This window comes from Podarcis tiliguerta (genome assembly GCF_965153285.1).
Source record: "Podarcis tiliguerta genome assembly, chromosome: 13".
NCBI lineage: Eukaryota > Metazoa > Chordata > Lepidosauria > Squamata > Lacertidae > Podarcis > Podarcis tiliguerta.
This window is the reverse complement of record NC_139546.1, coordinates 50,678,737-50,705,867: the sequence shown is the minus strand read 5'-3', so window position 1 is coordinate 50,705,867 and position 27,131 is coordinate 50,678,737. Positions and strand designations below refer to the sequence as shown.

Sequence of the window (27,131 nt, the reverse complement as noted above, 5' to 3'; positions counted from 1 at the left end):
CCAGGAAAAAACCCATCTCTAGACTGTCCAGATTTCCCTCTTCTGCACTAACGTTAAAGCGTCAAGAGCCTTCCCTCCCTCCCTGGTTGTCCCAGAGCAGTGGCAGCTGATTCTGCGTCCCTTTGCCCTTGCAAAGGCTCCCAGAACTGCTAGCCATTTCCCTGCTCTTTTGGCACTATTTTCGCAGTTTAAATCAATTTATTTGTCGACTCTGTGCATATACACGGCCACACACAATTTGACTGCACGTAAGTTCTCAGTGCCCACCTAGCAGTTCAAAAGCACGTCAAGTGCAAGTAGATAAATAGGTATCGCTCCAGTGGGAAGGTAAATGGCATTTCCATGCGCTGCTCTGGTTCGCCAGAAGCCGCTCAGTCCTGCTGGCCACATGACCCGGAAGCTGTATGCCGGCTCCCTCGGCCAGTAAAGCGAGATGAGAGCCGCAACCCCAGAGTCGTCTGCGACTGGACCTAAGCTTTTAAAGTTTAATAGGCTACAGTGGTACCTCGGGTTACATACGCTTCAGGTTACATACGCTTCAGGTTACAGACTCCGCTAACCCAGAAATAGTGCTTCAGGTTAAGAACTTTGCTTCAGGATGAGAACAGAAATCCTGCTCCGGCGGCAGCAGGAGGCCCCATTAGCTAAAGTGGTGCTTCAGGTTAAGAACAGTTTCAGGTTAAGGACGGACCTCCGGAACGAAGGAGTCCCTCTCAATGTTGCTAGACTCCAGCTCCCATCAGCCCCCATGCCAGCATACCCAGTGGTCAGGCACGATGGGTATTGTGGTCTAGCAAGAATTCCCCAACCCTGAGTCGCTCCAGCTGTTTTGGACCGCAGCTGTCGAACTGCACGCTGTCCGGGGGCAGGAGGCTGATGGGAGTTGTAGTTCCAAACAGCTGGAAGGATGCAGTTTAGGGGGAGGCTGATTTCGGTGCCGGAAGTTGGGAGAAGGCATCAAGAGAGATGCAGGTCCCAGGGTGAGACAGGCCAGGGATGGGGAAGAGGACTAGGTCCCTGGGCGTCAAAAATGGCCGACGGCTCTGCTGCTTCTTCCAGATCCGAATCGACAAGCTGGTGGACAAGTGGTCGGGATCCATTGAAATCGGGGTCACTACCCACAATCCTAACAACCTGGAGTACCCAGCCACCATGACCAACCTGCGTTCAGGTAACCCCCCTCGCTCATTCTGTCGGGGTTTGTGGGAGAAAAAGGGGCAGGAGAGGAACTGGCTGCTTTTAACAAGGCCTCTGTAGCACTACTGCAGCATGGAGAGTCTCTTTATTTTTAGCAATTCCATAAGGTTTGGTTGCAAGAAAAATGGTAAAATTGTCAGCAAAAAAGTACTGTATTTTCCGCTCTATAAGACGCACCAGACCACAAGACGCACCTAGTTTTTGGAGGAGGAAGACAAGAAAAAAAATATTCTGAATCTCAGAAGCCAGAACAGCAAGAGGGATCGCTGCGCAGTGAAAGCAGCAATCCCTCTTGCCGTTCTGGCTTCTGGGATAGCTGTGCAGCCTGCATTCGCTCCATAAGACGCACACACATTTCCCTTACTTTTTAAGAGGGAAAAAGTGAGTCTTATAAAGCAAAAAATACGGTAGTTGTTATCACTATTCGAAACATTCCAGAAATTTGAAATCAGCAATTTAATCTGTTTTGAAATCAGATTAAAGCACACAGCCTTCTGTAGGCTTGCCGAAACAAATTTTTTTTTATCAGGTGCCTAGAAGAGTATCAATAGACAGTGAGTTCCGCAGTGTAGAGGCTTCCTCACTAGGAGACTGGCGTTTCTTTCAGAAGACAAATGAAGGCAGCCCTGTATAGGGAAGTTGTTTTGTTTTTTTTAATGTTTGAAATTTTGTTGTGTCTTTAATATTTTGTTGGCAGCTGGGGGCAGCCCAGTCAGGTAGGTGGCATATACCGTATTTTTCGCACCATAGGGCGCACCTGACCATAGGGCGCACCTAGTTTTCAGAGGGGGAAATCAAGGGGGAAAATATGATTCTCCCCCCCCCCCCAGCTCTGGGAGCAGCGGACAGGCTGCACGCAGCCTGTGTGCTACTCCAGGACCTTCTTCCTGCTTTTGCGGGAGGTGGGGGAATTTAAAAGGGCTTTAAAAGGGCTGCACGGCTTCTCCTGGCTTTTCTGGGAGGTGGGGGGATTCCCTCACCTCTCGCAAAAGCCCACAGAAGCTGCGCACTCTTTAAAGGGTGCGTGGCTCCTGTGGGCTTTTCTACGAGGTGGGAGAAGGGACTGATGCGGCCAGTCAGTCCCTTCTCCCTCCTGGGGAAAAGCCCGCAGGAGCCCCGCGGAGCTTGTGTGTGGCTCCTGGGGGCTTTTCCCGCCTCCCTCCCCCCTGCATTCGCTCCATGGGACGCACACAACATTTCCCCTTGCTTTTTAGGAGGGGAAAAGTGCATCCTATAGAGCGAAAAATACGGTAAATAATGAAAATATTATTACGATTATGAAGATTGGGAAGCAGCTATTGATGTGGCACCCACAGATCCAAGCCGTCAAGCGGGCATAGATGGGGCAGTGATGATTTCACAGGTAAAGTGGTCCCAGGTTGCTAAAGGTCTTTAGATACAGTGGTATCTCGGGTTACATACGCTTCAGGTTACAGACTCCGCTAACCCAGAAATATTACCTTGGGTTAAGAACTTTGCTTCAGGATGGGAACAGAAATCGTGCTCCGGCGGTGCGGCAGCAGTGGGAGGCCCCATTGGCTAAAGTGGCGCTTCAGGTTAAGAACAGTTTCAGCTTAAAAACGGACCTCCAGAATGAATTAAGTACTTAACCCGAGGTTCCACTGTACCTTGAATCTGATGTGGTAGCCGATCTCATCGCTGCTAGTTATAATAATAATAATTGATTATTTATACCCCGCCCATCCGGCTGAGTTTCCCCGGCCACTCTGGGCAGCTCCCAATCAAGTGTTAAAAACAGTACAGCATTAAATATTAAAAACTTCCCTAAACAGGGCTGCCTTCAGATGTCTTTTAAAGAAAAGATAGCTGCGTATTTCCTTCACATTTGGTGGGAGGGCGTTCCACAGGGCGGGCGCCACCACCGAGAAGGCCCTCTGCCTGGTTCCCTGTAAACCTCACTTCTCGCAGGGAGGGAACAGCCAGAAGGCCCTCGGCACTGGATCTCAGTGTCCAGGCTGGACGATGGGGGTGGAGACGCTCCTTCAGATATACAGGTGTTCGTGCTGCAGAAGCACCTCGGACCTGCATTTGACTCTGAGAGGATGAGTTGGTACCCGGCTCCATCGGCAGCCAATCAGGCTCCCAGAATCATAGAATCATAGAGTTGGAAGAGACCACAAGGGCCATCGAGTCCAACCCCCTGCCAAGCAGGAAACACCATCAGAGCACTCCTGACATATGGTTGTCAAGCCTCTGCTTAAAGACCTCTAAAGAAGGAGACTCCACCACACTCCTTGGCAGCAAATTCCACTGTCGAACAGCTCTTACTGTCAGGAAGTTCTTCCTAATGTTGAGGTGGAATCTTCTTGCTTGTAGTTTGGATCCATTGCTCCGGGTCCGCTTCTCTGGAGCAGCAGAAAACAACCTTTCTCCCTCCTCTATGTGACATCCTTTTATATATTTGAACATGGCTATCATATCACCCCTTAACCTCCTCTTCTCCAGGCTAAACATGCCCAGCTCCCTTAGCCGTTCCTCATAACGCATCGTTTCCAGGCCTTTGACCATTTTGGTTGCCCTCCTCTGGACACGTTCCAGTTTGTCAGTGTCCTTCTTGAACTGTGGTGCCCAGAACTGGACACAGTACTCCAGGTGAGGTCTGACCAGAGCAGAATACAGTGGCACTATTACTTCCCTTGATCTAGGTGCTATACTCCTATTGATGCAGCCCAGAATTGCATTGGCTTTTTTAGCTGCCGCGTCACACTGTTGGCTCATGTCAAGTTTGTGGTCAACCAAGACTCCTAGATCCTTTTCCTGAGTCCTTCCTCTTGTCATCCCCACCCAGGAACCATCATGATGAGCGGTTGTGGCATCCTGACCAATGGGAAGGGGACGCGGAGAGAGTACTGTGAGTTCAGCCTGGATGAGCTGCAGGTGAGCTGAGTGTGGCCCCATCCCCGGTCCTTGTGGGGACTTCGACTCCTTTCCACTCTCCCCAGAAATCCACCCTCTATCGCCTCTCTGTTTCTGCAGGAAGGAGACCACATCGGCTTGACCAGGAAGTCCAACAACGCTCTTCACTTTTACATCAACGGCATCGACCAAGGTCGGTGTGCTCATGGGGTCTAGGAACTTTAAATAATAAATATTTTTTTATTTAGACCCTGCCCTTCCCGGTTCAGAAAACCAGGCTCAGGGCGGCTAGCAACAGATTTAAAACACGTAATTGATGCAACAAAAAACCCCAGCATAAAATACAGTAAAAAACGTGAGTAACAATAAATTCAGAACTCAAAAATCAATTTAGGGGGAAAATCCATCCAATAAACATTAGGTGATCACCAGGGCTAGCTGGCTGTTAGTCCTATTTGGGCCAGCGAGGAGACCAGGGGAGAATTAGCTGTGGGATCCCAGAGTGGGTAATCTTCATAAAAAGGGGAGGGGGAGGGAAGGAAGGGGAATAAAAGATCAGCCTAAATTCAAATTGAAAGCCAGGCGGAATAGCTCTGTCTTACAGGCCCTGTGGAAGGAAGTTAAATCCTGCAGGGCCCTGGTCTCATGGGAGACAGCATTCCACCAGGTCGGAGCCACCACTGAGAAGGCCCTGGCCCTGGTGGAGGATAATCTGACTTCCTTAGGGCCTGGGACCTCTAACTATGATTATTCATGGACCTTATTCATGGACCTTAAGGTCCTCTGCAGACCAGGAGAGGCAGTCCCGTAAATACGAGGATTAGGGCAATGTCGAGGCCAAGGGAGGGGTGGCGTTGAGAGGAAGGCTGTTTTATAAACTAGAAAGGAGGTTTGTGGTAGATTGAGGCCCGTGAGGTTTGGGTGCCTATGAACTGCTCACACAGGGGAATGGAGTTGGACTAGTTTGGTATTACCAGTTTTTTTTAACAATCTGCAACTGCACCTAAAAGTAGTTGAAATACTTGCCAGGTGAACAGAGTGTGTATGAACTTCATTTTGGGGTATAACTTTGAACAGTTACCTAGTTCATCTCCAATATCTCTTACCTGTGGTCAGGGATGATGGGAATTGTAGTTCCAAAACGTCTGGAGGGCCGAGTTTGCCTATGCCTGCTTTAGACACTTTGAACCTTTAAGTCAGGGGTCAGCGAACTTTTTCAGCCAGGGGCCAGTCCACTGTCCCTCACATCTTGTGAGGGGCCGGACTATGTTTTGAAAGAAAAAAAAAGAACAAATTCCTATGCCCCACAAATAACCCAGAGATGCATTTTAAATAAAAGGACACACTCTACTCATGTAAAAACACACTGATTCCCAGACTGTCCGCGGGCCGGATTGAGAAGGCGATTGGGCCGGATCCAGCCCCCGGGCCTTAGTTTGCCTACCCATGCTTTAGGTTTAAGGATAATAATTGCTGGGGGGGGGGTGAACAATTCGTATCCCACTCTGTGTGTTTCTGTGCTGATGTTTTATTAGTCCCCATTCATATCATATGTTTAAACCACTTTGAACAGTCGTGACTTCCCCAAAGAATCCTGGGAGTTGTAGTTTGTTCTGGGTGCTGATTGTTGTGAGCAGACCCCCTGTTCCTTTCTCGGAACTACAGTTCCCAGAGTGGCTTAAATCAATCCCTCGTTCCCAGGGAATTGTGTGCGTTTATCTTGATATTTCCTGAGACTTCTGAAGTCCAGGCCTGAGAGCTGGTTTTCGTTTTGCCAATGGTAATTGGGAGGGACTTGAATTGAACTCTGAACCGAATGGGAACCAAGATAGCTCATTTCGTAAAGGGTCAGAAACTAGGGGCACTGGATCTTGCCCAACAAGTGCGGTCCTTGAACTGTGCAGCAGCTCTGTGCCCCACATGCCGCCGCCTCCTGCGTGGTCCAGAAATAATAATAATAATAATAATAATAATAATAATAATAATAATAATTATTATTAATATACCCCAGCCACTCTGGGCGGCTTCCAATCGAGTGTTAAAAACAATACAGCATTAAATATTAAAAACTTCCCTAAACAGGGCTGCCTTCAGATGTCTTTTAAAAAGAAGATAGCTGCTTATGTCCTTCACATCTGATGGGAGGGCATTCCACAGGGAGGGTGCCACCACCAAGAAGGCCCTCTGCCTGGTTCCCTGTCACCTCACTTCTCGCAGGGAGGGAACCGCCAGAAGGCCCTTGGCACTGGACCTCAGTGTCCGGGCTGAATGATGGGGGTGGAAACTCTCCTTCAGGTCTACTGGGCCTTTGAAGCCATTTAGGGATTTCAAGGTCAGCACCAACACTTTGAATTGTGCTCGGAAACGTACTGGGAGCCAATGGAGGTCTTTCTGGAACGGTGTTATATGGTCTTGGCGGCCGCTCCCAGTCCCCAGTCTAGCTGCCACATTCTGGATTAGTTGTGGGTCACCTTCAAAGGTAGCACCACGTAGAGCGCGTTGCAGTAGTCCAAGCGGGAGATAACTAGAGCATGCACCACTCTGGCCCAACAGTTGGCAGGCAGGGAGGGTCTCATCCTGCGCACCAGATGGTGCTGGTAGACAGCTGCCCTGGACATAGAACTGACCTGCGCCTCCATGGACAGCGGTGAGTCCAGAATGACTCCCAGGCTGCGCACCTGGTCCTTCAGGGGCACAGTTGCCCCATTCAGGACCAGGGAGTCCCCCACACCTGCCTGCCTCCTGTCCCCCCAAAACAGTCCATCTGTCTTGTCAGGATTCCACCTCAATCTGTTAGCTGCCATCCATCCTCCAATTCTCTCCCCGCTTCCTTCCAGGCGTGGCGACCACCCTCACCCCGCTCGTGGTCTACGGTGTGGTGGACCTCTACGGCATGGCTGTGAAGGTCACCATTGTGCACAACCACAACCACAGCGACCGCCTCCGGCGCAACAACGCCATCATGAGGGCCCTCTCGCCGGACGTCGGGCGCCGCGCCATCGATGCCACCGGGAGCGAGCCGGAGCCGGAGCGCCTCCTCTTCCACCCGAATTGCGGGCAGAAGGCCGCCATCATCAACGAGGGACGAACCGCCCTGCGCCCCCAGTACGTACAGCGAAGCCCTTCTTCCTCCGGGGACGGAGCGGGCAGCCTTGCACCAAGACACACGGCTGGTGTCTCTAACGCAGTGACCGCCTCTCCAGGTTTGGCGGACGGGGGTCCCTCCCAGCCCTACCTCCAGCCGTTGTTTGACTACAACTCCCATCATCATAATATAATAATTTGTTATTTCTACCCCACCCATCTGGCTGGGTTTCCCCAGCCACTCTGGGTGGCTTCCAACAGGATATTAAAAACACTATAAAACACCAGTCATTAAAAACTTCCCTAAACAGGGCTCCCTTCAGATGTCTTCTAAAAGTCAGATACTTGTTTATTTCCTTGACATCTGATAGGAGTGCGTTCCACAGGGCGGGTGCCACTGTAACTTGGCTTCTCGCAGGGAGGGAACCGCCAGAAGGCCCTTGGAGCTGGACCTCAGTGTCCGGACTGAATGATGGGGGTGGAGATTCTTAGGGCTTTCAAGGTCAGCACCAACACTTTGAATTGGGCTCAGAAATGTACTGGGAGCCAATTTCGGTCTTTCAAGACCGGTGTTACGTGGTCTCGGTGGCTGCTCCCACTCCCCAGTCTAGCTGCCGCATTCTGGATTAATTGCAGTCTCCGGGTCACCTTCAAAGGTAGCCCCACGTAGAGCGCATTGCAGTAGTCCAAGCGGGAGATAACCAGAACATGCGCCACTCTGGCCAGACAGTCCGTGAGCAGGGAGGGTCTCATCCTGCGTACCAGATGGAGCTGGCAGACAGCTGCCCTGGACACAGAATTGACCTACGGCTCCATTGACAGCGGTGAGTCCAGAATGACTCCCAGGCTGCGCACCTGGTCCTTCAGAGGCACAGTTGCCCCATTCAGGACCAGGGAGTCCCCCACACATGCCCGACCCCTGTCCCCGCCCCCCAAAAGCAGTACTTCTGCCCTGTCAGGATTCAACCTCAATCTGGCAGAATCGCATCATCCGTAGCTAAGCAGTCCCAATGGTCAGGGATGGTGGGAGTTGTAGTCCAGCAACAGCTGGGGGCCCGAGTTGTAGAAACTCTGGTGGAGACAGTATGTACCGTATTTTTCGCCCTATAGGGCGCACCGGCCCAGAGGCGCACCTAGTTTGGGGTGGGGAAAATAAAGGGGGGGGGAATTATTCCCCCCCCCAGCCCCAGAACAGGCTGCTATCCGCAAGCCTTGGGAGCCCAGCGGGAACTCCCGCCGGGCTCCCCAAACTTGCGGATATCTGCCCGAAGCCTGGAGAGCGAGAGGGGTCGGTGCGCACTGACCCCTCTTGCTCTGCTGGCTTCAGCGATAGCTGCGCAGCCTGCATTCGCCCCATAGGACGCACACACATTTTCCCTTCATTTTTGGAGGGGGAAAAGTGCGTCCTATAGGGCGAAAAATGCAGTACTTAAAGCAGGGGGACCAGTATTCCAACCCCTGCATAAGGTGTGTTTGTAAGCAGGGCTCCTCCCCAGAGCCAGCCGCTCTCAGCCCTGATCTCCGACAAGCCCCTCTAGCTGTGGCCCCTCTTTAACGGCCCTCTCATCCCTCCAGCGCCACGGACGATTTCAACCACGGCGTGGTCCTGAGCAACCGGCCGCTGCGCAACGGCGAGGTCTTCCAGGTGCGCATTGACAAGATGGTGGACAAGTGGGCCGGCTCCATCGAGATTGGCGTCACCACCCACAACCCCACTTACCTGCAGCTGCCGTCCACCATGACCAACCTGCGATCAGGTGAGAGGCCCTCTCGCCGCTGGGGCCTCCTAGTGGCCGTGGTGGGAACAGCACCTCCTCCGACTTTAGCGCTCTCTTTTTTTTGGTACATTTATTTATTTGGGTTTTTCAAATTAAAATTTTACAATCGCATATCAACATGCAATATGGAAACAAGATTCCACAGAATCTCCTGGGCTTCCGTCCTCCTCTTTGTGGGTCCTATCGTTAGGCCTTTCCTCCTGCATATTTTATAACAATCCAAATCTTTTACTTCTCCATCATATCCAAAATTCACCAAGTTTTTAACTAACGTTTTTAACTGTTTACAATGATTTTTTTCAGATAAATTATAAATTTTTCCCATTCCTTATTAAAATTTTAGTCCTCCTGATTTCTGATTCTTCTGTCATTTTTGCCATTTCCGCATAATCCATCAGCTTGATCTGCCGTTCTTCTCTGGTTGAGATTTTTTCTTCTTTCCACCTCTGCGCTAGTAGCAAACGCGCAGCCGTGGTTGCGTACATAAATAGTCTTTTCTGCCCCCTTGGGATTTCGGCACTTAAAATTCCCAAAAGAAAGGCTTAAACATGTTTTCCTGTTCATTTCAGCTTTTCTTGGTTCTGTGTGTTGGGGGCGGGGGAGTCCCCCACTTCTCTTTTCCAACGCTTAATCCCCCATCTCTTTCTCAAGGGGGAGATGGGAGGGGTCTTGTGTATTTAGTCTGAAGTGTTAACTGTCAAAAGTTAAAAAGAGACATTGAAGACACAAGAATTACCCACTCTGGAAGAATGGCAGATGAAGGTGATGGACTATATGGAATTTGCGGAAATGACCGGCAGAATCCGAGACCAGGGAGAAGAGTCAGTGGAAGAAGATTGGAAGAAATTTAAAGACTACCGTATTTTTCGCTCTATTGGACGCAGTTTTTCCCCTCCAAAAATTGAGGGGAAATGTGTGTGCGTCCTATGGAGCGAATGCAGGCTTGTGCCATAGCCTCGCGCAACCCCTCCGGCAGGGAGAGGCTGCACGGGGCTATGGATTCTTTAGCCCTGCGCATCGTCTCCCGGCAAGGAGAGGCTGCACGGGGCTAAAGGGGAAGGCAAAACAGCGAGCGGGATCCATCCCACTCGCTGCTTTGCCTTCTTCCATAGCTGCGCGCAACCCCTCTGGCAGGGAGAGGTTGTGTGCAGCCTGTACGCTGCTCTTTGGGGCTGGGGGGGGGGAAATATTTTTTTCCCTTTATTTCCCCCCCCTTAAAACTGGGTGCGCCCTATGGTCCGGTGCGCCCAATGGTGCGAAAAATACGGTACTTACAGAAACATTGTAAAATTAATGAATGTTAGAATGATGCTGGATTGAAGTTAAGTGGGATTTTTTAGCAGCAATGTTAAGGAGTATGTAAAAATGGATTGTTAATGGTGATAATTTAAAGCTATAATATATTAAGATAAAAGATTAAGATAAAATTAAAGAGGGAAAGGATTTGCTGAATTAACCAATTGAACTGGAATGCAAGAAAGGGAGGTGTGAGGAGGTCAGGGAAATAAGTAAAGGAAAGATAAGATATGGAAAGACTGATTTGTTTTTAAATGTTTTTATTTTGTATTTTCTTATTTTTATAGTTCTTTATTCTTTTTATTTTTTGTAATATGTTGAAAATTTTAATAAATATATATATATATTTTTTAAAAAAAGTTAAAAAGAAACATTGGTTAACCATCGCGGAAGGATGCACTCTTAATTTCCCGCACAGGCCTTGCGAGGTAAAAAATACAGTGGAACCTCGATTAAAGAACAGCCCTGTTAACGAACGATTCGGTTTATGAACTCTGCAAAACTGGAAATAGTGTCCTGGTTTGCAAACGTTGCCTTGGTCTAAGAACGGAATCCGAACAGTGTAAGGGCACCAGCGGCAGGAGGCCTCGTTAGGGAAAGCACGCCTCAGCTTAAGAACAATTTCGGTTTAAGAACGGACTTCCGGAACAGATAAAGTTCGTCAACTGAAGTACCACTGTAATGTTTTCAGCAGGCGTTTTAAAAGTTGGCACAGAAGTCGCCTGCTGAATCTGGTGGCAGAGGGTTCCTCAGGACTGGGCCGATGAAACTGAAGGCTCAGTTTCTCATTGTTTTCATCAAATGGGCTTCACCAACTTCGGGGTATGCCCAGGTGATCTCAGTGGTCAAGCAGGGATAGAAGGGTTCTGGCAGTCTCCTGGACCTAAGTGCTTCAGGGCTTTGCAAATCAAAACAATTTATTAGCTTATTTAATTTATTAAAACTTAATCCTGGCTTGGTAGTAGATGGGCATAGTCCCGTTTTTTTTCATTTTGCTGATCATGAGGGCTAGAAACCTGTTTGATATGGGGACTTTCTTGTCAATGAAATCCTGGGATTCTAAGTCTCCTTCCTCATCCTTTCTCACTTGTCTGTTCTCCTGTCTCCCTGCTGACCTCCCACAGGTACCTGGATGATGACGGGGAACGGGGTGATGCACAATGGAACAACCATCTTGGATGAATACGGCCACAACCTGGACCGCTTGAAGGTGAGGTTTTTTTTTTGGGGGGGGGGCAAATGACTACAATAATACAGTGGTGCCTCGCAAGACGAAATTAATTCGTTCCACGAGTCTTTTCGTCTAGCGGTTTTTTCGTATTGCGAAGCAACCCTATTAGCAGGTTAGCGGATTAGCGCTATTAGCGGTTTAGCGGCTATTCGCGGTTTAAGGGATTAGCGGATTAGCTGCTAAAAGGCTATTAGCGGTTTAGCGGCTTAGAAAAAGGGGGTGGGGAGCGAAAAAAATCTCAAGACTCGCAAGACATTTTCGTCTTGCGAAGCAAGCCCATAGAGAAGTTCGTCCTGCGAAGCGCATAGAAAAACGGAAAACCCTTTCGTCTAGCGGGTTTTCCGTCTTGCAAGGCATTCGTCTTGCGGGGCACCACTGTAATAGACAAGAAGTATTCAGAACCTGTGGGGTTTACTTCTACACATGATTTACATTGTATTTGTGATGCTCTATTGCTTTGTCGTTAATTATCGTCTGTAAGCAGCTTTGCAATTCCAAAGCGGCACAGAAATGTAGAAAATCAAATCGATCAATGTTAAGCCCCTTGCATTGGAGAAGGGAGATCACAGAAGGGTCTCCAGATTCGTACCCAGCAAAGGTTTTCTATCTGCAACTCCAGTAAAGCTGAGGACATCTCTTACTGCTTGAAGAGAAAAACAATTGGGCTTATTTTATTTTTTAGAGTATATCCTTTTCACATATAATAAACATAATTTAAAATCAATGTCATTTTCTGGCGAAAAGCACACTACAGTGGTATCTCGGGTTACATACACTTCAGGTTACACACTCCACTAACCCAGAAATAGTACCTCGGGTTAAGAACTTTGCTTCAGGATGAGAACAGAAATCGTGCTTCGGCGGTGCAGCAGCCGCAGCAGGAGGCCCCATTAGCTGAAGTACCCTTCAGGTTAAGAACAGTTTCAGGTTAAGAACAGACCTCCGGGACAAATTAAGTTCTTAACCCGAGGTACCACTGTAGCAGCTTAAAGTTAAAACCGCCACTCAGAACAACTTTTTAAGGCATACTAAGGTCTCCTTTCTCAGTCTTGGGTCCCTTAATGTTCATAGATCATACCCTGGGGATCCTCTAGTCCAGGCATAGGCAAACTTGGCCCTCCAGATGTTTTGGGACTCCAGCTCCCATCATCCCTAGCTAACAGGACCGGTGGTCAGGGATGATGGGAGTTGTAGTCCCAAAACATCTGGCGGGCCAAGTTTGCCTATGCGTGATCTAGTCCAACCCCCTGTGATGCAGCAATCTGCAGCTGCCCTTTACGGGGGATCGAACCTGCGACCTTGGCGTTATCCGCACCCTGCTGTGACCAATGGAGCTGTCCTCCTTGTTGGACTACAACTCCCATCATTCCTGGCCCGTGGTCAGGGATGATGGGAGTTGTAGTCCAGCAACACCCGGGGACCCAAGACTGAGAAAGGCTGTATCTGTTCCCTTAGGCCTCTGCAGATGTTTCGGCAAATAAGACAGGTTCACGGGGGGAGAAGGCTTTCAGTGGCTGCTAGCAATGCTTCTGAATCGCACAGGAGGGAGTGTTAACGAAGAACTCTGAGGGCTCCCTTGGACAAAAAACAAGGACACCAGCCAGGAATACCAGAGCAAAACAGCAGCCAGTAGGCTTGGTCTTTATTAAGACTGTTGCGACAGGACTCCCACCTGCCACCAGGTGGAACAAGATGGAAACCCGAACAAAAGAGAACCCAAACTTTTATTAGCTGCTAATCCCCATGTTACACCCCCCAAACTACATCACAGTTACATCATGAAAGGGGAGGTCTGGTGGCAGTAATCTGAGCATCCTGGGCCCTGCCCCATGGTTCCCCTTGCCCTCCACCAAACACCCATCAAGTGAAACAAAAGAGATCTTTACATTTCCCTGTTTCCCAGCCAAGTTCATCCCACCCTTTTGTCTTCATCTGGGTTTGTTCTTTTTGGAATGGCTACCTGTCTGGCACTCAGGTATCAGGATGCCAGGGATGATCACTCAGGCAGAGGGGCTGCTGAGGAGCTGAGCTCACCTGTCTATATGAAATTCTGAAGTTTTCCCAGTGAGCCAGTACACAGATCCATTGATCAGTGAATTCTTACATTTGGTATCGTGCAGCAAAGGCCCTTTGAATAGATAGGAAGCAACTGTGATGGGGTGTTTTGTGGGGGCAAATCACAAAAGTCACAAAAGTGACTGTGCTGATTTTGGTAGTGGGCTGCATGTGCCTGATATCTGCTGGAGGGGCAACCCCCCCCCCCAACCTATACATAAATTCCTGCAACAGGAGAGAGTTGCTTTTGCGCACAGATCCTGCCGACAGGTTTCTCACGATGGACATCTCTCCAGCCACTGTGAGAACAGGATGCTGGACTAGGTGGGCCGCTGGCCTTGTAGCAGGAAACCCCCCCCCCATCATTCAGTTTGTACAGACTTCACACACACTCACACTCACACACTACATACGCTACACTTCTGTTATAAATTCATAGAAAATCAACCATACATCAGATTTGCACTGTTCCACTTTTATTTTACTCCATGAAGGAAGGACTACAAAATGGGGAAGGTTTGATATACAGGCCATCAACTACACTACAGACTTCCCTTGAGCATAACAGCACATCCACAGGAGCCCTGCCCAGTTGCTATGCCAACCCTGATGGTTTCAGACAGAAAACCATCAACCCTGCATACACGAGTGGATTCAACCTGGACTATAACAAAAGAACAGTGATTGGATTTCCCCTCAGGGGGCAGGAAACTGCAATCTCCCCTTTGTCACCTGGAAAGTACTCATGGGGAGGGGGAAAGGAGGAACCAGCCAGGTGACAGGACACTCAGGTTACCACCACAACTCCTCCCTCAACCCCTCCTTTCTGTAATGTATGCATGATGTTTCTGGGGGTGGGCTTGACCTAGAGGAGGGGAATTTCAAAAGTTTTTATAAGGTCTTGCACACCATTGTTCTGGGTCTTTCCTCTCTCCTGTGAGTGAGGGGAACACCCTGCTGCAACAGTACAATAAAAGCCAAGCCTACAGGCTGCTGATTTGCTCCAATTTACTCTGGTTGGTGTCTTTACTTTTGTCCAAGGGAGCCCTCGGATTTTTCCGGTAACAGCCTGATCCAGCGGGAATCAAATTCTGGAAGCCCCCACCCTCTTTTGTCCTGTCTGATTTTTCTTCCTCCCTCCCTCAGGCAGGAGACACTGTGGGCGTCGTGCGCAAGGAAGACGGGACGCTGCACTTCTTTGTCAACGGAGTGGCGCAGGGCCCTGCCGCGTGGAATGTCCCGCCCAACATCTACGCCGTGGTGGACCTGTACGGGCAGGCAGCTCAGGCTACCATTGTGGATGACACAGGTAAGTAGGGGCTGTTATCTGTTTCTGTTCTTATCACTGTGCAGCTGCTTGGAGTCACAGGACTGTGTTTACATTCCAGAGACAGTCCAGGCTGTTGGAAGTCTCACGGGAGACTAGAGACGGATGTGACGTTACTGGTTTCCTGGTTCCTTTGTTCAGTTCTGCTTTCATAGAGGGAGGGTGTCCTTTCTGTTCTGCGTACAGTGGTGCCCCGCAAGACGAAATTAACTCGTTCTGCGAGTTTTTTTGTTCTGCGAGTTTTTTCGTCTTGCGAAGCACCAATGTGTATTGACGGTTTCCCATAGGAATGCATTGGCGGTTTAAAAAAAAAAAGGCGCAATACGTTTTCGTCTTGCGAAGCAAGCCCATAGGGAAATTCGTCTTGCGAAGCAACTCAGAAAACAGAAAACCCTTTCGTCTTGCGAGTTTTTCGTATTGCGAGGCATTCGTCTTGCGGGGCACCACTGTAGTTTAGAAATAAAACTCTTCAAAATGTAGCTCATACTATCTCATCCTTCCCTGTGCTGGGAACCCTGCTGGATAGAATGTGCTTGAGGCCTTATCAAAGGCTCAGGTCATTAAACATGTCGGAGGCAATTTCAAAGGCTCAGCTCAAGAAAGAGAGGCCTTATCAGCTTGGCCAAGCGGAGTTCCGACAGGGGCGGGGGGTTGCGGGAAACAGGTTTGGGGCGGTGACGTTGTTTGCGGCGGCTTCAGGCATCAGGGGGTTTCAGTGCGGGCCCTTAAGATGCTATTTAACTCCGACCAGGCTTGCTAACAAAAGGGACACTGGTGGTGCTGTGGGTTAAACCACAAAGCCTAGGACTTGCCGATCAGAAGGTCGGCGGTTTGAATCCCCGCAATGACGGGGTGAGCTCCCGTTGCTCAGTCCCTGCTCCTGCCAACCTAGCAGTTCGAAAGCACGTCAAAGTGCAAGTAGGTAAATAGATACTGCTCTGGCGGGAAGGTAAACGGGACCCCTGACCATTAGGTCCAGTCGTTGTGGCGCTCATCTCGCTTTACTGGCCGAGGGAGCTGGCGTACAGCTTCTGGGTCATGGGGCCAGCATGACTAAGCCACTTCTGGCGAACCAGAGCAGCGCACGGAAACGCCGTTTACCTTCCCGCCCGAGTGGTATCTATTGATCTACTTGCACTTTGAGGTGCTTTTGAACTGCTAGGTTGGCAGGAGCAGGGACTGAGCAATGGGAGCTCACCCCGTCGTGGGGATTCGAACCGCCGACCTTCTGATCGGCAAGCCCTAGGCTCTGTGGTTTAACCCACAGTGCCACCCGCATCCCATACTGAATGGTTTAGTTTATGTAAAATATGCAGGGATTTAATAATATGGAAAATGAGCCACGTAAAGAGAAGAAGGGAAACTGTTGATATTTTAAGGATGTTTAAATGAGTACAGTGGTACCTCGGGTTACATACGCTTCAGGTTACATACGCTTCAGGTTACAGACTCCCCTAACCCAGAAGTAGTGCTTCAGGTTACAAACTTTGCTTCAGGATGAGAACAGAAATCGTGCTCCGACAGTGCAGCAGCAGCGGGAGGCCCCATTAGCTAAAGTGGTGCTTCAGGTTAAGAACATTTTCAGGTTAAGAACGGACCTCCGGAATGAAGTAAGTTCTTAACCCGAGGTACCACTGTATTCTGAATTGTAAAACAGACAATTGACCTCCTCCCCTTCCGCCCTTTCTCCCCCAGATCTCCTTCCTCTCCCTGACGACTTATCGGAAGGCAACAACCAGCTGTCTCCCAGCAGTCCGTCCTCCGTGGCCTCCGGGAGCGACCTCCGTTTCCACCACCTGCACGGCAACAACGCCGTCATCACCAACGGCGGGCGCACGGCGCTGCGGCAGAACTGCCGGAGCGAGTTCAACGACGCCATCGTCATCTCGAACCGGTCAGTGGGCAAGCGGAGGCGGCCAGCGGCGCTACTCTTCCCCTGCCAGTCCCAAAACAATGCGCCTCCTTTCGGGGAACCGCGCCGCAGCCTGAGGCTTAGAAGCATGGGAAACAGTTTGCACCCAGCAAATCTTTAAGAGATCCATGTTTAAATAGCAGGACTGTCCTTTTTCTGTACATGTCAAGAATGGGTTTGGCTCAGAGTGAAACCTTTCAGGGCTGGTAGATGTGTTTGGCTGTAACACTAAACTGTGGTTTAATGTTATGGGAAAGAGTTCTTTTTTATATCATTTTATTTTTTATTTTGACAAAGTAATAAGAATAAATAAATAAGAATAAAAATGTTCACCCCACCCCCATTGTAACTATCCAACTCGCCCTCCCCGAATTTAAAAAAAAACATTTTTAAAAATTCATTTTCACTTTTAGCTTTCAGCATCATCCATAAATCACAATCATTTTAGAAATAGGATTCTCAGAACCCCCGAACTTCCCTCCCTCCCTCCCTCCCTGGTTTCCCCAGATATTCTTTTCAAACTGCATCCTATCTTACTCTCCATATTTTCTTAAAACTCATTTTTTTGTCATATTCTCTCTTCATTGCAAGTGTTTTCAAAATCCTGCTAATGTTTTCACTTGTTTACAGTGTTCTTTCAAGTAGCTTAAAAAAATTCCCCATACTTGGTTGAATTTATTGTCCTCTTGATCTCTGATTTTCCCGATCATTTTCGCCAATTTGGCGTAGTCCATCATCTTTATCTGCCATTTTTTTGTAGGTAGATTATCCTCCTTCCACCTTTGGGCACCACCTTCCCAAAATTTCAACACCTCTTGCGATGGTTCAACCCTTTTCCAATTTAAAAGTACAAATTCTTCAAACACCTTCCATATCTCCTCAAAATCATTTCTCCTGCGTATTCCCTGTCTTACCTTAACGGCACATGTTAATTGATAATTAATACCTATATCCCACACCTCTTTATACCATTCTTCCATTTTATATTCCCCTTGCCCCTTCCGCTTCCTAGATATAACAACTCATGCAGCTGTCAATAAAATTGTGAGCAAGTCCTTCGTAGCCTGTGAACCTTCCACCCCATCGTGTATTGATAACAATGCTGCCTCTGGATTCTGGGTTAGCTTTAACCCAGTGTTTTCTGTTATCTCCTTAAACCCCCTTTGCCAGAAAAAAATGTACAGTGGTACCTTGGGTTACATATGCTTCAGGTTACAGACTCTGCTAACCCAGAAATAGTACCTCGGATTAAGAACTTTGCTTCAGGATGAGAACAGAAATCGCGTGACGGCAGTGAGAGGCCCCATTAGCTAAAGTGGTGCTTCAGGTTAAGAATAGTTTCAGGTTAAGAACGGACCTCCGGAACGAATTAAGTACTTAACCCAAATTCCACTGTACATATTTATATCCCCACAACATGTGAACATAATGCCCGGTTTCCTGGCATCCCCTCCAACATAACACCGAATATTCCTTGTTTGTTTGATTTAATCTGACTGGTGTTAAATGCCATCTCTAAACTAATTTATAATAATTATCTTTTATCCCTATAGACAACATTTTGCAATGTACGATTCTCCCATATTTTCCCACACCTCTTTTAATTGATCGTGTTACTCCTCCATTTCTACTAATATTTTATAAATTTCACTGGTTTCCCCTTTTATGACTATATTTTCTTCTTCATCTCCCCTTTTTATAGTCTTTTCTTTCACATTTTGTTTATTCTTTGCAGTTCTTCTTTTCCCTTATCCACTTCCTTGTCCGTTGCTCCAGTTGTATACAGTTAAACCAAGTTGTTTTGCTTCCTGCCAGAGCTTCTCTGGAAAGAGTTCTTATGGGAGGACACTCCTTTTATTCCATTTCAGGCCCCTCCGAGACGGGGAGCTCTTTGAGATCGTCATTCAGAAGATGGTGGATCGCTGGTCTGGCTCCATCGAAGCAGGTGAGGAATACAGGGAGATCGAAAAGGAGCAGAATAGCCTCTCTTTCTTCCCTCGGAGGGGCGTTGACTCTTCTTGTGGCGTTCCCAAAGCAAAGGAAGGATTAGACTCTAATTAATAACATACAGAGGCTTGAACCAGCAAGACCGGGTAAAGCGACTCTGGGGTTGCGGCGCTCATCTCGCTTTACTGGCCGAGGGAGCCGGCGTACAGCTTCTGGGTCATGTGGCCAGCATGACTAAACCGCTTCTGGCGAACCAGAGCAGCTCACGGAAATGCCATTTACCTTCCCGCCAGAGCGGTACCTATTTATCTACTTGCAGTTTGAGGTGCTTTCGAACTGCTAGGTTGGCTGGAGCAGGGACCGAGCAACGGGAGCTCACCCCGTCGCGGGGATTCAAACCGCCGACCTTCCGATCGGCAAGTCCTAGGCTCTGGTTTAACCCACAGCGCCACCCGCGTCCCAAGACTCTGGGAGCAGTGTGTATAATAATAATTCCTGTCCACCCTCTGGCCCAGGTCGTTTTATTCACAAAAGAACTTTTTACACAGTGTTTGTAAGAACCAATCAGAGCATTTCAAAAAACCCCACCTGGGGACAAAGTTAAAGTTAAAACGACAAAGAGCTAATATCCTAACTGAGAATGCCTTTGCAATTCAGAGTAAATAAAAGAGGAAGCAAGGAGGAATGCTTTTAGGAAGGTCATAAACAGTAAACAGGAGAGGATGGAAGAATGGCAAGGAAAGAGTATTTGCCATCTCCTTCTGAAGTCTCTTCCTGGCCCCTAAAGGTAAAGGGACCCCTGACCATTAGGTCCAGTCGTGGCCGACTCTGGGGTTGCAGCGCTCATCTCGCTTTATTGGCCGAGGGAGCCGGCATACAGCTTCTGGGTCATGTGGCCAGCATGACTAAGAAGCCGCTTCTGGCGAACCAGAGCAGTGCACGGAAACGTCGTTTACCTTCCCGCCAGAGTGGTACCTATTTATCTACTTGCACTTTGACGTGCTTTCGAACTGCTAGGTTGGCAGGAGCAGGGACCGAGCAACGGGAGCTCACCCCGTTGCAGGGATTCGAACCGCCGACCTTCTGATCAGCAAGTCCTAAGCTCTGTGGTTTAACCCACAGCGCCACCTGCGTCCTGGCCCCTAAGATCAATCTAAAGATTAAACTACATCAAAGTAACCTACTATCTTTATGCACTGAGGGTGCCTGGTGAAGCAACTGGGCTGTGTACGTAACTTGCCAAGCAAGAGAAATAGGACCGGGATGCAGAGGCGTGGACTGATGAAAAATCATATCAAAATGTCTCAAACCCAGTCAACACAATGCTTTTATTGCTGACACAAATGGCTTGCTCCATATTTTTTATAATTTCTCATAACAATCCCACCTGATCACTACACTTTTTTTAACCCCCCCTTTTCTCTCCCCCCCCCCTTCCCAGGGGTCACTGCCATCCGCCCAGAGGACCTGGAGTTCCCCAACACGATGACCGATATTGATTACGACACGTGGATGCTAAGGTGAGTAAGAATAATTATTATGTATTTTGTTTATGTTTCACTGTGGCGATCACACAGGGCCCCCAGACGTTTGACGGTCTATTGACCCTGTGCCACCAGCCGTGCCTTGGTTTCTGAACGTTTTGGAAGTCAAACGGACTTCTGAACGGATTCCGTTTCACTTCTGAGGTACGACTGTATTAGGGGGAAAAAGAATATACTTATCTGTATGTTAACATATGGTAAGTGTCTTGTTCTTTTTTCATTCTCAGTTCACTTTTTTCTTCTCTCTCACTCTAGCTTCCTATAAATGAAATTTTCATAATGAAGTATTAATTATATTAATAAAAGACACTAGTGCGTGGGGTGAGAGTGCTGGAGAGGGGAAGGGGGTCCCACAGCCGGGGAAGGAGCGCCACGCAGGCTCATCTTTTCTCTTTCGCTCCCTCCCTCCCAGCGGCACAGCCATCATGCAGGATGGGAACACCATGCGCAATAATTACGGCTGCGACCTGGACTCCCTGACCACCGGGTCGCGCATTGGAATGATGCGCACGGCCAAGGGAGACCTGCACTACTTCATCAACGGCGTCGACCAGGGGGTGGCCTGCTCGGGGCTGCCGCCAGGGAAGGGTAAGGGCACGAGGGACTGGGAGGGAGGGCGAGATGCCTGCTTGTCCTGGGTTCAAGTCCTGCCAATAGCATCTCCAGGCAGGGCTGGGAGAGACACTCCTGAATCTTTGGTGCGTCCCTGCCGGTCGGGATAGACAAGGCCGAGCTTAGACTGCTCAAGGCAGGTCCCAGCGTTGTGCAACAAAACAGCACCACCACAAAACCAAATTTACTAGAATAATAATTACAATAGTGATAGACTTGTAACCATTCAAGCAAGAAACATACTAAGGTGCCACGTGCAAAACAAAGCCTGGAGATACTGTAAACATGGAGTGGATAAATGTACAGCTGTATCTTAAAAAGTTACATTTTAGAATTTTGCTTAGCGGTTGCCATCAATTTGATTTTAATCAATTTTTATAATGAAATGTTTTTAAAATGTTGGATTATTTGTTGGATTATTTGATTGTTGTTAGCCGCCCTGAGCCCGGCTTCAGCTGGGGAGGGCGGGATATAAATAAAAATTATTATTATTATTATTATTATTATTATTATTACATGTGCAATAAGCGTTATACAGACTGGATAAATGAACCGTTCAACAAGTAGCGTAAGTCCAGTCACAGAACGGCAACCCTGTGCCGCCACAACAGCAAGAGTAGCACACTGGAGAAAGTTTTTCAAAGCTGTTTTTCAAAGATTGCACTGGATGAGATGTTCTTCAGTAAGTCTTGAGTTGGAAACGCAAAACCGTATGCATGGATCTATCACGGGAAGGCAAATCAAAGCCGCCACCCTGGTGAGACTTAACACAGGTGGGCAAAAGGAGACTTGTCCTCCGGATATATTACAGGTTTCTCTACACTCTTCATCAGTCCGAAAAGCCAGTCGTACAAAACAGTTTGCTCAGGATAAAGAAAGTATTCACAGCACTTGTGACTTTGATTTGCCTTCCCGTGATTGAGCCATGCATACGGCATATTGCCTTGACATCTTCTGTCAAGAGTTGGAAGGGACCCCCAGAGTAATCTAGTCCAGTGTTCCCCAACCTTGGGCCTCCAGCTGTTTTTGGACTACAGTTCCCATCATCCTTGACCACTGGTCTTGCTAGCGAGGGATGATGGGAGTTGTAGTCCAAAAACAGCTGGAGGCCGAAGGTTGGGGAACACTGATCTAGTCATAGAATCATAGAATCATAGAGTTGGAAGAGACCACCAGGGCCATCGAGTCCAACCCCCTGCCAAGCAGGAAACACCATCAGAGCACTCTTGACATATGGTTGTCAAGCCTCTGCTTAAAGACCTCCAAAGAAGGAGACTCTACTACACTCCTTGGCAGCAAATTCCACTGTCAAACAGCTCTTACTGTCAGGAAGTTCTTCCTAAGGTTTAGGTGGAATCTTCTTTCTTGTAGTTTGGATCCATTGCTCCGTGTCCGCTTCTCTGGAGCAGCAGAAAACAACCTTTCGCCCTCCTCTATGTGACATCCTTTTATATATTTGAACATGGCTATCATATCACCCCTTAACCTCCTCTTCTCCAGGCTAAACATGCCCAGCTCCCTTAGCCGTTCCTCATAAGGCATCGTTTCTAGGCCTTTGACCATTTTGGTTGCCCTCCTCTGGACACGTTCCAGTTTGTCAGTGTCCTTCTTGAACTGCGGTGCCCAGAACTGGACACAGTACTCCAGGCGAGGTCTGACCAGAGCAGAATACAGTGGCACAATTACTTCCCTTGATCTAGATGCTATACTCCTATTGATGCAGCCCAGAATTGCATTGGCTTTTTTAGCTGCCGCGTCACACTGTTGGCTCATGTCAAGTTTGTGGTCAACCAAGACTTCTGTCAAGAGTTGGAAGGTACCCCCAGAGTAATCTAGTCCAACCCGCTCTAGTGCAGAAATCGCAACTAAGCATCCACGACAGATAGCCTTCTTTCCAGGCTAAAAATGTCCAACTCCCTCAACCGTTCCTCATCTGGCTTGGCTTCCAGACCCTTGGTCATTTTTTGTGCTAAACCAGCCTTTCTCTCCCTTTTGCCTCTCCCCCCCCCGCCAAAAAACCCCCACCCTGTCCCCTGCAGAGGTCTACGCCGTGGTTGATCTGTACGGCCAGTGCGTCCAGGTGTCGATCACCAGTGCCACGGGGCCCATGGACAACAGCCTGTCCACCAGCAACATCACCGAGAAGTCATTCCCCATCCATTCGCCAGGTAAGAACCGTTGCTCAGGTGAGAACACCTGCCTCCATCCTCGGCAGCGTCTCTAGGCAAAACTGGGAACGCTTCCTGCCTGGGAGCGCTATTCTGGACTCAGTACAGGACCACTAACTGTAATTATTTTATTATTTGTACCCTGCCCATCTTGACTAGGTTGCCCCAGCCACTCTGTGCCACTTCTGACGGAATTAAAAGCATAATAAAATTTCAAACGGATGGTATTTAACACCCACCAACAATGACTTTTAAAATGTCTAGAAAAGAAAAAGGTATATGTTGGAAGTGTAATGAAAATAAGGGGTGTTTTTTCACATGTGATGGTCCTGTAAAACAATTAAGGAATATTGGGAAACACTGTATAATGAATTAAAAAAGATATTTTTGAAAACTTTCCCCAAAACACCTGAGATTTTCCTCTTGGGGATGGTAACAACAGAGGCCTCAAGAAAGCAAAAGAGTTTATTACTATATGCCACTGGCGCAGCTGGAACCTTATTGGCACAAAGGTCTAGTGCCCACTAAGTCTAGTACCCACTAAGGAAGAAAGGCAGTGTAAAATGTGCGAATATGCTGAACTGGCTGGTCTGACGAACGGGATAGGAGAAAACAGAATATAAGGAATATAAAGAGGAATAGATAATGTTTACTGAATATTTTAAGAACCAGAGCAGATAAATACGTAGCTTAGCAGGTCTTGAGTGAATCCAGCAGAGTTGAAATAGAGTATTTAATAGAGAACAAATTGGATGATTAAAAACAAGTGTATTACGTGGAGTAGTAGAAGAGCAAAAGGAACCAGGAAAAGTGTGGAAGGGAAGTCATATGGTATATGTATACATGCAGTATTTGGTGCAAAGTTGTAAGTGGGAGAGAGAGGGGGGAAGGAAGGAGAGGGGTTAAATATGCTTCCTGTTTTTGAGAATGCAAATTAAACGAAAGAAAGGAAACATCAAACATTAAAAACTTCTCAATTCGGGGCTGCCTACAGATGTCTTCTAAAAGTCAGATAGTTGCTTATTTCCTTGACATCTGATGGGCGGGCGTTCCACAGGGTGGGCGCCACCACTGAGAAGGCCCTCTGCCTGGTTCCCTGTGACCTCAATTCTCACAGGGAGGGAACCGCCAGAAGGCCCTCGGATCTGGACCTCAGTGTCTGGGCTGGACGATGGGGGTGGAGACGCTCCTTCAGGTCTACTGGGCCTTTGAGGCCGTTTACGGCTTTCAAGATCAGCACCAACACTTTGAATTGTGCTCGGAAACGTACTGGGAGCCAGTGTAGGTCTTTCAAGACTGGTGTTATATGGTCTCCCTGTCCCCAGTCTAGCTGCCACATTCTGGATTAATTGCAGTTTCCGGGTCACCTTCAAAGGTAGCCCCACGTAGAGCGTATTGCAGTAGTCCAAGCGGGAGATAACTTCCTCTCTCCTGCCACCACCACAAGTTGGAATCTTTGGATTGGAATCTTTTCCATCCTTTGTGCCTGCCCATCTTGTTGCGGCCGCGCAACCTTCCTCCGTCCCCCAGCATAGTTGTAAGCTTGTCCCCTGACCTTTCTTTTTTCACCCCCTCCAGTCCCCGGCGTCGCCCACCGTTTCCACAGCAGCTGCGGCAAGAACGTGGCCTTTCAGGACGACGGCTGCCGGGCCGTGCGGGTGGCTGGCTATTGCCATGGCATCGTCTTCAGCATGAAGGAACTGAAGACGGATGAGATCTTTGAGGTGAGGACTGCGTGCGCGAGGAAACACTTGCGTGTCTGGAGGAGGAAGGTAAAAGGTAAAGGGACCCCTGACCATTAGGTCCAGTCGTGGCCGACTCTGGGGTTGCAGCGCTCATCTCACTTTATTGGCCGAGGGAGCTGGCATACAGCTTCCGGGTCATGTGGCCAGTATGACTAAGCCGCTTCTGGCAAACCAGAGCAACGCACGGAAACGCCGTTTACCTTCCCGCCGGAGCGGTACCTATTTATCTACTTGCACTTTGACGTGCTTTTGAACTGCTGGGTTGGCAGGAGCAGGGACCGAGCAACGGGAGCTCACCCCGTCACAGGGATTTGAACCGCCGACCTTCTGATCGGCAAGTCTCTGTGATTTAACCCACAGCGCCACCCGCGTTCCTTTTCTGGAGGAGGAGAGAGCTGTGCAAATTCAGCGACAGCATTCCTCTTTCCTCGTTCTGAAAAAAATTGTAGCTGTGGCTGTTATCCTTCTCGGTGATCCACAGCCATATCCTCTCTTCCATTCGTCTCTCCCGCTTCTCCCCCAGTTCCTTTTTTAGAAAACCTAACTTTTCAAACTGAATTTGACTGGGGAATTGCAAATGCGACTTACAAATGCTTTTAAATATGAACATAAGTACAATGGTACCTTGGTTCTCAAACTTAATCCGTTCCAGAAGTCTGTTCCAAAACCAAAGCGCATTCCAAAACCAAGGTGCACTTTCCCATAGAAAGTAATGCAAAATGGATTAATCCGTTCCAGACTTTGGAAAACAACCCCTAAAACAGCCATTTAACATGAATTTTACTATCTTAACGACACCATGGATCCATAAAGTAAAAGCAATAAACCATGTACTGCAGTCACACAATCGGTAGCTGAACTGGGTTCCACACAGTCACAAAAACAAAAAAACGGAGCCACAAAAACGCAAAATAAATAGCAAAAACAGACAGACACTCAAATCGTCAGCATGGCACTAAAATCGGAAGCGTAACGCTGAAAACGGAGCACGTTCGGCTTCCGAAATAAGTTCGCGAACCGGAACACTTCCAGGTTTGCAGTGTTTGGGTTCCAAGTTGTTTGAGTACCAAGGCGTTTGAGAACCAAGGGACCACTGCAAATCTAAATCAAACAAGTGTTGGAAATGTAAAGAGAAAGGAGGTGTTTTTTTTTAATCGTATGTGGTGGTCTTGTAGCAAGGTTAAAGCTTACTGGGAAATGATAGATAACGAATTGGGAAGGATGTTTAAAATCACTTTTGTAAAAAAAAAACAGAAGTTTTTCTTTGGGGAATTATAGGGATAGAACTATCTAAATTGGGACCACTGTTGAGCTCTCCCCTCCCCCTCTAGGTGAAGATTGACGAGCTGGACGAGAAGTGGGCGGGCTCTGTCCACGTGGGCCTGACCACCCTGCTGCCCTTGGACGCTCCTTACACGGTGGCGGGGCTGCCGTCGTCCCTCCTGGACCTCCGCTCCAAGGTGACCTGGCTGGTGACAGGCTCCGAGGTGCGTCGGAACGGCATCCTCCAGAAACAGAACTACGGGTGCTCCCTGGAGCGCCTTGGGGTGAGTGCGGAGCTCTTGTTCTTCTGGGGGTGGGGGACAGGCCTGGTGGAAGATTAAGGGATCCTCTGCATAGGACTGGATTTAGACACTGGGAGAAGATGTAAAGGGACCCCTGACCGTTCGGTCCAGTCGTGGCCGACTCTGGGGTTGCGGCGCTCATCTCGCTTTACTGGCCGAGGGAGCCAGCGTACAGCTTCCGGGTCATGTGGCCAGCATGACTAAGCTGCTTCTGGCGAACCAGAGCAGCGCACGGAAACGCCGTTTACCTTCCTGCCGGAGCGGTACCTCTTTATCTACTTGCACTTTGAGGTGCTTTCAAACTGCTAGGTGGGCAGGAGCAGAGACCAAGCAACGGGAGCTCACCCCGTCATTGCGGGGATTCGAACCGCCAATCTTCTGATCGGCAAGCCCTAAGCTCTGTGGTTTAACCCACAGCGCCACCCGCATCCCAAGCATGCATAGTAGTCCAGAGTAAATAAAATAGGAATAAAAGGAGGAATGCATTCAGCCAAACCCCGGAGGCCATAAACAGGAATAAACAGGAGAAACAGGATGGCAGTATTTACCATCTCATTGTGAACTCTCTTCCTGGCCCCTAAGATGTATCTAAAGATTAAACTACGTCAAAGTAACCTACTATTTTTATGTACTGATGAAGCAACTGGGCTGTGTTTCAGAATGCTTATACGTGCCTGTCAGGCATAGAGAAAGCAAATGGCAGAGGTGGAGAGGCTTGTGGAATTCAATCAGAAACTACAGGGGTACCTCGGGTTACATACGCTTCAGGTTACATATACTTCAGGTTACAGAC

The 27,131-nt window shown here is 48.5% G+C and overlaps 1 protein-coding gene across 1 annotated transcript in view; it reads left to right on the top strand.

Annotated features, from left to right (window-relative positions):
• Nucleotides 1-27,131, top strand: part of NEURL4 (neuralized E3 ubiquitin protein ligase 4) — a gene marked incomplete at its 5' end in the record, with an annotated part of 56,014 nt that overhangs the window by 12,019 nt on the left and 16,864 nt on the right. The window contains 14 exons of the mRNA XM_083410026.1: nt 1,060-1,171; nt 4,007-4,095; nt 4,195-4,267; nt 6,912-7,179; nt 8,734-8,915; nt 11,357-11,442; nt 14,665-14,827; nt 16,541-16,739; nt 18,626-18,702; nt 20,146-20,224; nt 20,661-20,836; nt 22,900-23,028; nt 24,607-24,752; nt 26,105-26,320. Coding sequence (XP_083266152.1) covers nt 1,060-1,171; nt 4,007-4,095; nt 4,195-4,267; nt 6,912-7,179; nt 8,734-8,915; nt 11,357-11,442; nt 14,665-14,827; nt 16,541-16,739; nt 18,626-18,702; nt 20,146-20,224; nt 20,661-20,836; nt 22,900-23,028; nt 24,607-24,752; nt 26,105-26,320 — 1,995 coding nt within the window. The remainder of the gene's footprint in view (nt 1-1,059; nt 1,172-4,006; nt 4,096-4,194; nt 4,268-6,911; nt 7,180-8,733; nt 8,916-11,356; nt 11,443-14,664; nt 14,828-16,540; nt 16,740-18,625; nt 18,703-20,145; nt 20,225-20,660; nt 20,837-22,899; nt 23,029-24,606; nt 24,753-26,104; nt 26,321-27,131) is intronic.